Genomic DNA, 11,565 nt, shown 5'->3' on the forward strand with positions numbered 1-11,565 from the left:
AATGGAACACAGTTGGTTGCTGTACATGGAAAAGTTTTAAAGATGAGGAAAAACTTTAAACACTTTTATTACAGTTCCTGAGTTTAACAGTTCTTTAACATGGTGCTTTCAGCTCTTCAAGTTTCTACATTAACCCTGCAGCAGGAGGAGTTAAAGAGACAACTACAAAACACTGATTCTGAAGCCAAGATACAAGGTTGGTGTCTTTGTCATTTGAATTATTCAGGTCAATGAATGCACAAAATATGGCACTGTCACAGTAAAATATGAATCTGTATGTTTAAAATGATGACTGTGCTGCTAGTAACAGGTAAAATAATTAAAAAGTATCATATTGAAGCAAGAGGAGCAGAATTTAAATGTAAATATTTTATTGTCTTTCCTCTGCAGAGCTTCAAAAACAAATAGAGGAAAAGAACAACAATTTGGCCGAAAAAACAGAGGAGCTGAAAGCAAGAAGCGCTCAACCCCAAAGATGTGAGTGGGACATAACATATTGATTGATCGTTCATGTTTGCAAAGATTAACCACCTAATAAAAGCAACAAACATTTTTTTAACCATAGATATGGTCGATTTAGGAAATTTAACGTGCAATAATAGGGTTATCATTTAATGTTGGATTAATGTTTCCTCTTGTCTTTCAGTTCTACATATTATCTCATTACAAACAGAGATAGTAAAGTTAATGAAGGTGGCAGCAAACAACACAGATTACAGTAAAATTAGAGGTGAGTGACAGAAACACTTCTCCATAAGAACTCCAGACCCGTGGCCATTAAGAAGGAAATGAATTAAGAAAATAAACACAATATATCTTTCTTGTCTAAAGCAATGCAGGACCATTTGAATGATCTGATCGAAGGAATTCAAGATGAAAACAGTGAAAATACCAAACTGCGTGAGTGAAATGGTGCTGCCATTGCTGATCCTGGTCTTTGTATCTGGTGAATTTATCTAATTCAAGCGTTCCTCCTTTAGTCTTTAAGGTTTTGACTCTTCAAGAAGAAGTAGCACGACTGAAGAAGCAAGAAGAGAGTCAGTCAGAAGCTCAGTTAAAGAAAATTAAAGGTGGGAAGCTGCAGGAAATCCTCACATTTATTTACACTTTTTCCTACCATTTGAGGAAATTGATAAAAATCTATTATGTCTCTCTTCAAGATCTGGAGAACGAATTGGAGGACATCAGAATTCAGATAACAGAAAAGACACTGGCGCTGGACTCCAGTGATTTGACGTTTTCTAATCTGTGTGAGTGTTTTGATCAGTTTTGATTAGAAACAAATAGAACAAGGAGGAGACTGATTAATTACCTTCAGAATGCTGAAACAAGCTTTTATTGTTTTGTATAGCGGCTCGAATTACGGAACTTCACCACAAAATCAAACCACTGGAAGTGAAAATATCAGACCTCAAAGACCAACATGCTGAGAACGTTGCAGGTAAGCAATCAAGTTTTACAGTTTCATTGTAACATGCAAAAAACAAATGCAGGCAAATTGTTCGATTATATGATTTTGTGTTTCATTTTCAGCGCTTCAAGCGAGACTGAATTTGTCAAAGAGGCAACTGCAAGACAGCGAACTTCAACTCAAGGATGCAGACGCAAAGAATTTTAAATTGAGTATGACAGCTTGTTAGTCGCGAATGTTTCTAGTTGTGTTGTTTGTTTCCTTGAAGCACAAAATAACATTGTGTCTGTGTCTCTGCTAGTAATGGAGATCATTGATCTGAGGGAACAGCTGACAAAGGCTCAGAAACAGACATCACAAGCTGCTGGAAAAAATATTAATGGTTTGTCCATTTGTTATTTTCCTATGATGGGCTTCTGTTGTCGTCACACAATTTGCATGCTAGAATGGCTGTTATACACACATGTATTCATATAAGACCAACACCTAATGACTGAATCTTCTGTATGTTCTCTTAAACAAACATCCGGCAACCTTCCTCTTCTATCTGGAATCTTCATGGTTTTCTTGCCATTGTGCTTTATTTTCTGTCATCTTTCTCAGAATTGGAACAACAACTTCAAACACAACAAAGAGAGAATAAAAACTGGAAAACTCCAACAGAGGTGAGTAATGCACTCAATATCTTTTTTGTTTTGGGAAATTTGCCTTTTGTACAGATCTATGTTACACATGTTGTTTTTCATGGCTCTGCGCTGGCGACAGCCGTGGTTGGAAGCACCATGTTTTCGGGTCATCCATTCAAACAAAATATATAAGCAAAGCCTGGAGGGAATTTCACCACATCTGGCACACAGTAGCGTTTGAAGTGACTTTTAGGGTCAAGTGAGCCTACATCAAACCAAGCTGAACCATCCCCAAAAGACACACATGACACCAAAACATGTCATTCCAATCTTCAAATGCTTCTTTTACTATAAAAATCACAAACAAAGTGCAGACTGTGCATTAAATCGTTATGCGTAAATATTTGTAAAGTTGTCAAGTTTAAGCTCAAAGCTCCACCACCACCCCAGACACATCATACACACACATTTAGACATTCTGGTCTTCAAACAAACCTCTAACATTACGAAACTTTTGCAGAAAGGTAGTGTCATGGGGTCTTGATGCGGTGTCTGACCATGGTGTCAGTAGTACATTGTCAGGCTTTCTGCGGGCCTCTGCTCAGTTCAGGGCCCCAGTTAAATGCCTGCTTTACCTACTTTGTTGCAATGAACGCCCCTGCTGACTCAAGAATGAACTGATTTTAAATTTTGCTGGGTGGGGGTCAAACGTCAAGGTGACCACACAAAGCACATTTCGTTCAGACCACTCATGTTTGAATGTTTATTGCAACAGGAAAACTTCGTCAGAGTTTTGGCATCTAGGCTCCAACTTCATCACTTCCCCAGATATGATTACTTAGATATAATGAAGAGGGATGAGCAAATATCTTTAACCCCTTGTTTGAGCCTATTGGTGGATGCTGGTTGGTGGAGGGGGTGAATCACACAGGCAGCGATACTGACGTAGGGCAACAGAAGCTTTGACAAGCAATGGGAGACATGGGAAATATGTGCAGCTTAAATAGGCCGCCAAATAGGGAGGGTGTGTATGATTGAAGATTGTGGAGAGGATCCACAGGATCAAACCTCTGCAGCAGGAGTCGGAGGAACAGGCGAGGCAGTCTAACAGATGAAAATCAGACTAAGTTTGCCTCTGTGCACAGAATAAGCAAATTCATTCAGGATGTGCAAAGTTAAAAGTTAACTTAAAGCAGCAGGTTTCATTGTGCTGTCCGGAACTCTTGAGATCCAGTGTGTTGTGTGACGCTGTTTTTTAACCAACAGTCTTAGAGGACCGACTGCAACAGTCCAAGCAGAATGTTGAAAACCTACAGCAGCAGCTGCTTGAGAAGGACGCCATGCTGAACCGACTGCAACAGCAGCTAGAAGAGAAGACCACAGAGAATAACAGACTGCAGGACAACTGCAACAGTATGTTCAACCCTCTGAATATGCGCAAACCCACAAAACGTCAATTCATTCAGTGTAACAGAGGGAAGCTAGTGGCTACTCCAGTGGTTATTTATAAAACATATATCCCTGTTCACTTCTGTTTCAATGCTAGACCTGCAAAACGAGAAGAACGAACTTGCGGAGAGGCTGCAAGGTAAATATTCATTCTGTTCTGTTGAATACCCCGACAAAGAATTGCTGCTTTACTCTGTTTTTTCTCTTTACCCAGGTCTTCAAAACCAGCTCAGTGATGTGGAGGATAGGACGATCAATGCCAGTGAGTCAAACACATGAGTTCATATCATTTCTTTTACATTCATATTTCATTTAAATCCCACGCGATAAAAAATATACAACCACACACTGATTAACTGTACGGCCCCTACCAACCTTCCACATTGAGTTCAATGTACTTGTCAGGGCTACCTGGGACAATATTCTGCACTTATTGACCTCACACAGTCCAGCTACAGTATATACTATGATCCAATGTGTGCCTGTAGATCTGCAGATCGGTCTGGATGAGAAGCTGAAGAAACTGCAGAATGAATCGAACAGTGTCACTTCACTTGGTAAGAGATGGAACTGTGTTGCTGTTTCGCTCAGTCACGTGTGAGTGGAGGTCCAGTTTATTTTACAGGTTATAGGTGGTGAGAATACATTAGTCTGGTTCCTATGAAAACATTTAAACATGGACAAACTCAAGCCTGACGGATTTTCTCAGATGCACCTACACATTTGCTCTCTGTTCACAAATAATCCTACTGTCTTGGCTTTGCATTACAAAAATACAGGAGTATTTACCAAGCCCTTCACAATTCTTTTTTTTTTTACATCTGGCAGCTTGGTCATGTGGAAAATATTTGTCAAAAAACAGATCTTGTTCGGAGAGCGGTAAAGATAATGGATTGATATGAACACAGTTGGTTGCTGTTAATGGAAAGTTTTAAAGATGAGGAAAAACTTTAAACACTTTTATTACAGTTCCTGAGTTTAACAGTTCTTTAACATGGTGCTTTCAGCTCTTCAAGTTTCTACATTAACCCTGCAGCAGGAGGAGTTAAAGAGACAACTACAAAACACTGATTCTGAAGCCAAGATACAAGGTTGGTGTCTTTGTCATTTGAATTATTCAGGTCAATGAATGCACAAAATATGGCACTGTCACAGTAAAATATGAATATGTATGTTTAAAATGATGACTGTGCTGCTAGTAACAGGTAAAATAATTAAAAAGTATCATATTGAAGCAAGAGGAGCAGAATTTAAATGTAAATATTTTATTGTCTTTCCTCTGCAGAGCTTCAAAAACAAATAGAGGAAAAGAACAACAATTTGGCCGAAAAAACAGAGGAGCTGAAAGCAAGAAGCGCTCAACCCCAAAGATGTGAGTGGGACATAACATATTGATTGATCGTTCATGTTTGCAAAGATTAACCACCTAATAAAAGCAGCAAACATTTTTGTATGTATATGGTCAATTGAGGAAACCTAACGTGCAAGAATAGGGTTATCATTTTATGTTGGATTAATGTTTCCTCTTGTCTTTCAGTTCTACATATTATCTCATTACAAACAGAGATAGTAAAGTTAGTGAACGTGGCAGCAAACAACACAGATTACAGTAAAATTAGAGGTGAGTGACAGAAACACTTCTCCATAAGAACTCCAGACCCGTGGCCATTAAGAAGGAAATGAATTAAGAAAATAAACACAATGTATCTTTCTTGTCTAAAGCAATGCAGGACCATTTGAATGATCTGATCGAAGGAATTCAAGATGAAAACAGTGAAAATACCAAACTGCGTGAGTGAAATGGTGCTGCCATTGCTGATCCTGGTCTTTTGTATCTGGTGAATTTATCTAATTCAAGCGTTCCTCCTTTAGTCTTTAAGGTTTTGACTCTTCAAGAAGAAGTAGCACGACTGAAGAAGCAAGAAGAGAGTCAGTCAGAAGCTCAGTTAAAGAAAATTAAAGGTGGGAAGCTGCAGGAAATCCTCACATTTATTCTGTACACTTTTTCCTACAATTTGAGGAAATTGATAAAAATCTATTATGTCTCTCTTCAAGATCTGGAGAACGAATTGGAGGACATCAGAAATCAGATAACAGAAAAGACACTGGCGCTGGACTCCAGTGATTTGACGTTTTCTAATCTGTGTGAGTGTTTTGATCAGTTTTGATTAGAAACAAATAGAACAAGGAGGAGACTGATTAATTACCTTCAGAATGCTGAAACAAGCTTTTATTGTTTTGTATAGCGGCTCGAATTATGGAACTTCACCAAAAAATCAAACCACTGGAAGTGAAAATATCAGACCTCAAAGACCAACATGCTGAGAACGTTGCAGGTAAGCAATCAAGTTTTACAGTTTCATTGTAACATGCAAAAAACAAATGCAGGCAAATTGTTCGATTATATGATTTTGTGTTTCATTTTCAGCGCTTCAAGCGAGACTGAGTTTGTCAAAGAGGCAACTGCAAGACAGCGAACTTCAACTCAAGGATGCAGACGCAAAGAATTTTAAATTGTGTATGACAGCTTGTTAGTCGCGACTGTTTCTTGTCGTGTTGTTTGTTTCCTTGAAGCACAAAATAACATTGTGTCTGTGTCTCTGCTAGTAATGGAGATCATTGATCTGAGGGAACAGCTGACAAAGGCTCAGAAACAGGCATCACAAGCTGCTGGAAAAAATATTAATGGTTTGTCCATTTGTTATTTTCCTATGATGGGCTTCTGTTGTCGTCACACAATTTGCATGCTAGAATGGCTGTTATACACACATGTATTCATATAAGACCAACACCTAATGACTGAATCTTCTGTATGTTCTCTTAAACAAACATCCGGCAACCTTCCTCTTCTATCTGGAATCTTCATGGTTTTCTTGCCATTGTGCTTATTTTTCTGTCATCTTTCTCAGAATTGGAACAACAACTTCAAACACAACAAAGAGAGAATAAAAAACTGGAAAACTCCAACAGAGGTGAGTAATGCACTCAATATCTTTTTTGTTTTGGGAAATTTGCCTTTTGTACAGATCTATGTTACACATGTTGTTTTTCATGGCTCTGCGCTGGCGACAGCCGTGGTTGGAAGCACCATGTTTTCGGGTCATCCATTCAAACAAAATATATAAGCAAAGCCTGGAGGGAATTTCACCACATCTGGCACACAGTAGCGTTTGAAGTGACTTTTAGGGTCAAGTGAGCCTACATCAAACCAAGCTGAACCGATCCCCAAAAAGACACACATGACACCAAAACATGTCATTCCAATCTTCAAATGCTTCTTTTACTATAAAAATCACAAACAAAGTGCAGACTGTGCATTCGTACTTGTATGCGTAAATATTTGTTAAGTTGTAAAGTTTAAGCTCAAATCTCCACCACCACCCCAGACACATCATACACACACATTTAGACATTCTGGTCTTCAAACAAACCTCTAACATTACGAAACTTTTGCAGAAAGGTAGTGTCATGGGGTCTTGTTAAGCGGTGTCTGACCATGGTGTCAGTAGTACATTGTCAGGCTTTCTGCGGGCAGATCCACTCTAGCTGCTTCCCTCGCTTACCTTAGTATTTATATAAAACTAAGCTAAGCAGCAGCATCTTCTTATTTACTGTATGAGACGTGTGTTTATCTTCTCATCTAAATCTCAGCAAGAAAGTGATTAAGTGCATTCATCAAGATGTTGCCTTTGTCCTTTACATTTGTTATTTTAGTTGCTGTTTGATGTGTCTCTTTTTCATCACCCTCCATCTTTCAGATTTAAAACAAATGTTGAAAGAACTGAAGATGTGCTGCAACGATCAGAACACCCTCTCTGAAGGTGAGAGCCTCAATATGTATCTGTCCTTAGGATCCCATCCGTCATTTTGAGTCGTTGTTGAAGTGAATATTCGATCCAACAGAGCAACAGAGACAACTGCAGGTGTGCCAGCAGGATATGGATCGTCTGGAGCGACAGCTGCAAGAGAGGGATACCAGCCTCAAACAGCTGCAGCAGGAAAATCAGAGTAAGTTTGCCTCTGTGCACAGAATAAGCAAATTCAATCAGGATGTGCAAAGTTCAAAGTTAACTTAAAGCAGCAGGTTTCATTGTGCTGTCCTGAACTCTTGAGATCCAGTGTGTTGTGTGACGTTGTTTTTTAACCAACAGTCTTAGAGGACCGACTGCAACAGGAGCTAGAAGAGAAGACCACAGAGAATAACAGACTGCAGGACAACTACAACAGTATGTTGTAGTTGTCCTGCAAACTACCTGTCCGACAAAGAATTGCTGCTTTACTCTGTTTTTTCTCTTTACCCAGGTCTTCAAAACCAGCTCAGTAATTTGGAGGGTAGGACGATCTTTACCAGTGAGTCAAACACATGAGTTCATATCATTTCTTTTACATTCATATTTCATTTAAAACCTACATGATAAAAAATATACAACCACACACTGATTAACTGTACGGCCCCTACCAACCTTCCACATTGAGTTCAGTGTACTTGTCAGGGCTACCTGGGACAATATTCTGCACTTATTGACCTCACACAGTCCAGCTACAGTATATACTATGATCCAAGTGGCCACCCAACACAACGTCACCAATTGGTTTGTGAACTGCTGTTTTGAAGATTCGAGTTGGGCATTTTGTCCGACGCCATCTTGGCTTTTTGAAACAAAACCTAACCAGATTCAGAGGAGGGGGGTGGAGCCTGACCGATAGCTCAAGGACACTGCACACCCACCCACACCTGCGCTCTGCACCTATTGGTCGGCACTAGCTGTCAATCACATGGTGTCCATGCCCCAATGCAAACCACGCTTTGTCTTCTGTTTTACTATGAATGGGACCATAACTTACTAAATGAACATTATGTTGTATCGAAAAAGACTTGAAACTCTGCTGGTCATTAGATAGAATACAGGTTTCAGGCGCTTACATATTTGGCTTCACTTTCCCGACCTGCAGTCGAGGTGCATTTTTATATACAATCTATGGTTTGGACCCAGTCTTGTTAACAAAGAACCTGCCTTACAACCTGAAGGTGTGGGCTTTTTATAATTTGGAGGTTTACCGAGGTCAAAAAGGCCACCCCTTTGCATTCTGGGCAATGTAGTGTCCAGTGTTTTTGGGGCTTGGCTGACATTTGATAGTTTGGCCTCTACAGTGACATAAAAATCTGATGAGTGCTGATTTCATTTCTCTAATGTTGACCTCCTTTCTAAATCTGATATTAAGATTCACATGGTCTCCTGCTTTTCTCTGTTACCAGGGAAGATTACTTTGGATCCGAACACAGCAAACCCAAGAATAGCTCTGTCTGCAGATTATACTGAGATGTCCACTGCTGAAGAAATACAAAACGTCCATGACCACCAAGGCCGCTTTGATGTGGTAGTTGCCGTCCTGGGTGACACCGGGTTCTCAAGTGGAAGACATTACTGGGAGGTGTCTGTCGCTGGGAAGTCTTGTTACCACCTTGGAATGGCCAGTGAATCTGCTCTAAGGAGGGGGTCGATTTCATTCAATCCAACAAACGGCTATTGGACTATAGTTAAAAACAAACAGGGCCAGTACAGAGCTGCTGATAACAGACCTGTGCAACTTACAGTGCAGACGCAGCCTCTGACACTGGGTATTCTGCTGGATTATAAAAAGGGACAGGTCTCTTTTTACGATGCAGGTGCCAGGTCTCATATATACTCATTTCAAAGTCAAAAGTTTACTGATAAAATCCATCCATTCATCAACTTTTGTGTCGAGGACACTGAGAGACGTACTCCGATTGTTTTACTGACCCCTGGATCAACTGACTGGATAAAATAGGGAGGTGGTGATTTAAGTTTTATCCATGTACAGTATCACATTGATAATTACCTCAGTAAGTAACAAAATAATCCCTGTGAATGCAGTATAGTTCACATACTTATTAATGCTGTTGAATATTTCAGACAATAAAACACTGCAAATATACAACAATGCAACTTATTTAATCTTATGTGTAAAAAAGAAAAGGTTCGGTCTCTTGTCCATGTCAATCAATTGGTACAGGAAAAATATTGTACAATTGTAAATGTAATGTTCTTACATCTGAAATGAATAAACAATTTTCGGTGTGCAAGTAAAATATGTTCTGACGAAATATGAACTGCTTTGAATTATAATTCCTGATCCTTATATGAAATGGTTTACCTTCAAAAATAAGTCTAATCCAACATTTGTTTGGAAAAGAAAATCAAAATAGCTCAGATTTAATACACTCTGCCCACCACACGTCACTTCTGTAACACGTTTTGTTTTTCAACATTCACTTGATTTCTGTCACAGTGTGGACATCGCTCAGTCTCTTCCTGCTGTACCAGCTACACTGCTGTAAAAGTGGGAAACAAACACTGGATCTCTTTCCTCCAGAATGTGCAGGAAGTGATTCCTCTCCTCTTCTCCCCAAGACTCGAACCACTGTGTCCACAGGCGCAGCTGGCATTCAAAGATGTTTGGTAGTTTGTCGTTAACCTTGTAGAAGAAAGCAGTTGATAAATGTCAGAAATTATAATATAATATGTTAATGTTTACTTTTTTAAAAAGGGACAAAGCAGATGAATTAATATGTGTACTTAAGTCCAACATGTAAATGTGCCAGATTTAGGCATATAGGTTCGATTTCATCTGCAGTCCCTGGCAGGTTGCTGGTAAAAAAAAAAAAATCATACAAATAACAAATAAACATATTTATAAAAACACAGAAGAACCTGCAGAGTCAGACACAAACAAAGGCACATAACACATGGAAAGCACAAAAAACACAAATGGCCAGTAATCAAAACATAAACAGACGTATCAAACAAATAAATAAAAAATAAAAAAATAGAATTGGAGGAGGTAAAAATGTGGTGTTCCTTAGTTCTTTGGCTACAGTGTTCCAAGTATCAGTGAAATACCTGAAAGTTTAATCATGTTTCTTCACCAATTTCAAAACCATATCCAGTTGATTTTTTTTCAGTGATGATAAGCAGAGAGATTTTTAATCCAATATTTCCAAAGCCTGATTATAAAGTCTCTGTACTGCTTGTAATGTAGTGCAACCTGTTAGGGACGTACCTGAAGAGTACTGAGCGAATCCAGGAGGGTGCACACCTTCCCGGGCACAGCCTTACCGAGCAGGTCCTGCAAGAACCGCTCCTTCTGGGTGGTGGTCCATCCCTGGAACCAGCTCAGGACGCACCGCTGCTCCTGGAGGGTCACATAGGAGATGGGCTCCGGCTGCATCACTTGACCCGCGCTCAGAAAAGAAGCGCAGGACAGTTTCTCCAGGCTCGGGGGGCTGACGACACCCCGGGGAGCCGGTGGAAAGTCCTCCGAGCTGGGAGCGCAGCAGCCGGGAGCACCGGCCCAGGGTTGTGTTGACATGGTCGGTGCTGCTGGGTGTCTGAGCCTGGAGTGAATGCTACACTGGATGTCTGTGGCCGTCAGTGAGCTGCTGTGACTGCAGATGATTTAAACCTGGGCTGACATGTTAGAACCCCAACAAACCTTCAGAAAGACCCGTTTGATTCAGCCTGAGAAAATACAAGTCCTTCACCAGAAGCGATCAACAGTGTACTTCACCTTATGTAGCTTAGCACAGTTCTAAGCGATGCTAACGTCAGGATCTTCATTCAAAGTGACGATCACAACCAACATTGACTATTTTCAACATTAGCAGTTGTCTGTGGGTCCATGTTTTTATGGACGAAGAGTTAAATCAGCTTATTGTCCACATATCTGAGGAGCAGCGATATTTAACCAGAGTCACGCTAATCTCACCAACAAATACTCACAGAAGGAAGTTGGCTTCACATTCACACCTTCCGATTCTGCAGCTAAGGGGGAAAATAAGGGAAACAAAGATTTACACTAACTCCGTTTTATGCACATTTTTACTTTTCTGAGATTTTAGATTCAACTTTGACTCTGCCTGATACTTTTTAAACTATTAAAATAAGTATTTAATTTATGAAAATACAAAAAGACAATTTCACTGCTTGTTTTGCACCTTGTACACATTTATCAACAAACCACTACACACATTTTTTCAATTTACATGTAGAAAATTGA

At 39.7% G+C, this 11,565-nt stretch overlaps 2 protein-coding genes across 6 annotated transcripts in view; one reads left to right on the forward strand and one right to left on the reverse strand.

Moving 5' to 3' along the window:
- Positions 1-9,613, forward strand: part of si:ch211-14a17.10 (early endosome antigen 1) — a 27,541-nt gene extending 17,928 nt beyond the window's left edge. For 2 of the 5 annotated variants that reach the window (XM_047342034.1, XM_047342038.1), the window contains 18 exons: positions 3,304-3,450; positions 3,584-3,625; positions 3,701-3,748; positions 3,975-4,043; positions 4,494-4,577; positions 4,772-4,858; positions 5,024-5,107; positions 5,209-5,277; positions 5,359-5,448; positions 5,542-5,631; positions 5,733-5,822; positions 5,915-6,004; positions 6,094-6,174; positions 6,396-6,458; positions 7,245-7,307; positions 7,390-7,494; positions 7,789-7,836; positions 8,744-9,613. In XM_047342034.1, the coding sequence (XP_047197990.1) occupies positions 3,304-3,450; positions 3,584-3,625; positions 3,701-3,748; positions 3,975-4,043; positions 4,494-4,577; positions 4,772-4,858; positions 5,024-5,107; positions 5,209-5,277; positions 5,359-5,448; positions 5,542-5,631; positions 5,733-5,822; positions 5,915-6,004; positions 6,094-6,174; positions 6,396-6,458; positions 7,245-7,307; positions 7,390-7,494; positions 7,789-7,836; positions 8,744-9,297 (1,904 nt within the window). In that variant the 3' untranslated portion in view covers positions 9,298-9,613. Of the gene's footprint in view, positions 1-112; positions 197-390; positions 478-646; positions 731-831; positions 901-980; positions 1,071-1,160; positions 1,251-1,351; positions 1,442-1,533; positions 1,624-1,712; positions 1,794-3,303; positions 3,451-3,583; positions 3,626-3,700; positions 3,749-3,974; positions 4,044-4,493; positions 4,578-4,771; positions 4,859-5,023; positions 5,108-5,208; positions 5,278-5,358; positions 5,449-5,541; positions 5,632-5,732; positions 5,823-5,914; positions 6,005-6,093; positions 6,175-6,395; positions 6,459-7,244; positions 7,308-7,389; positions 7,495-7,637; positions 7,739-7,788; positions 7,837-8,743 lie in introns of those variants that run through there. The other 3 variants (XM_047342035.1, XM_047342037.1, XM_047342036.1) reach the window with 3 other exon arrangements.
- c11h14orf119 (chromosome 11 C14orf119 homolog) lies at positions 9,443-11,310 on the reverse strand. Its single transcript, XM_035170596.2, has 2 exons — positions 10,570-11,310; positions 9,443-9,984 (listed from the first exon to the last, which is right to left on the reverse strand). The coding sequence occupies exons 1-2, from the start codon at positions 10,876-10,878 to the stop codon at positions 9,811-9,813; spliced, it is 483 nt and encodes a 160-aa protein (XP_035026487.1). The 5' UTR covers positions 10,879-11,310; the 3' UTR covers positions 9,443-9,810.
- Between the last annotated feature and the right edge of the window lie 255 nt (positions 11,311-11,565).

Source organism: Hippoglossus stenolepis, chromosome 11 (genome assembly GCF_022539355.2).
Source record: "Hippoglossus stenolepis isolate QCI-W04-F060 chromosome 11, HSTE1.2, whole genome shotgun sequence".
Taxonomy (NCBI): Eukaryota; Metazoa; Chordata; class Actinopteri; order Pleuronectiformes; family Pleuronectidae; genus Hippoglossus; species Hippoglossus stenolepis.

What these genes read in the sequence shown, in the direction of transcription:
- c11h14orf119 (XM_035170596.2), bottom strand. Translation starts at nt 10,878, where the DNA reads ATGTCAACACAACCCTGGGCCGGTGCTCCCGGCTGCTGCGCTCCCAGC. An exon ending in ATTCGCTCAGTACTCTTCAG is followed by an intron (nt 9,985 to 10,569) that starts GTACGTCCCTAA and finishes TTCTTCTACAAG; the next exon opens with GTTAACGACAAACTACCAAA.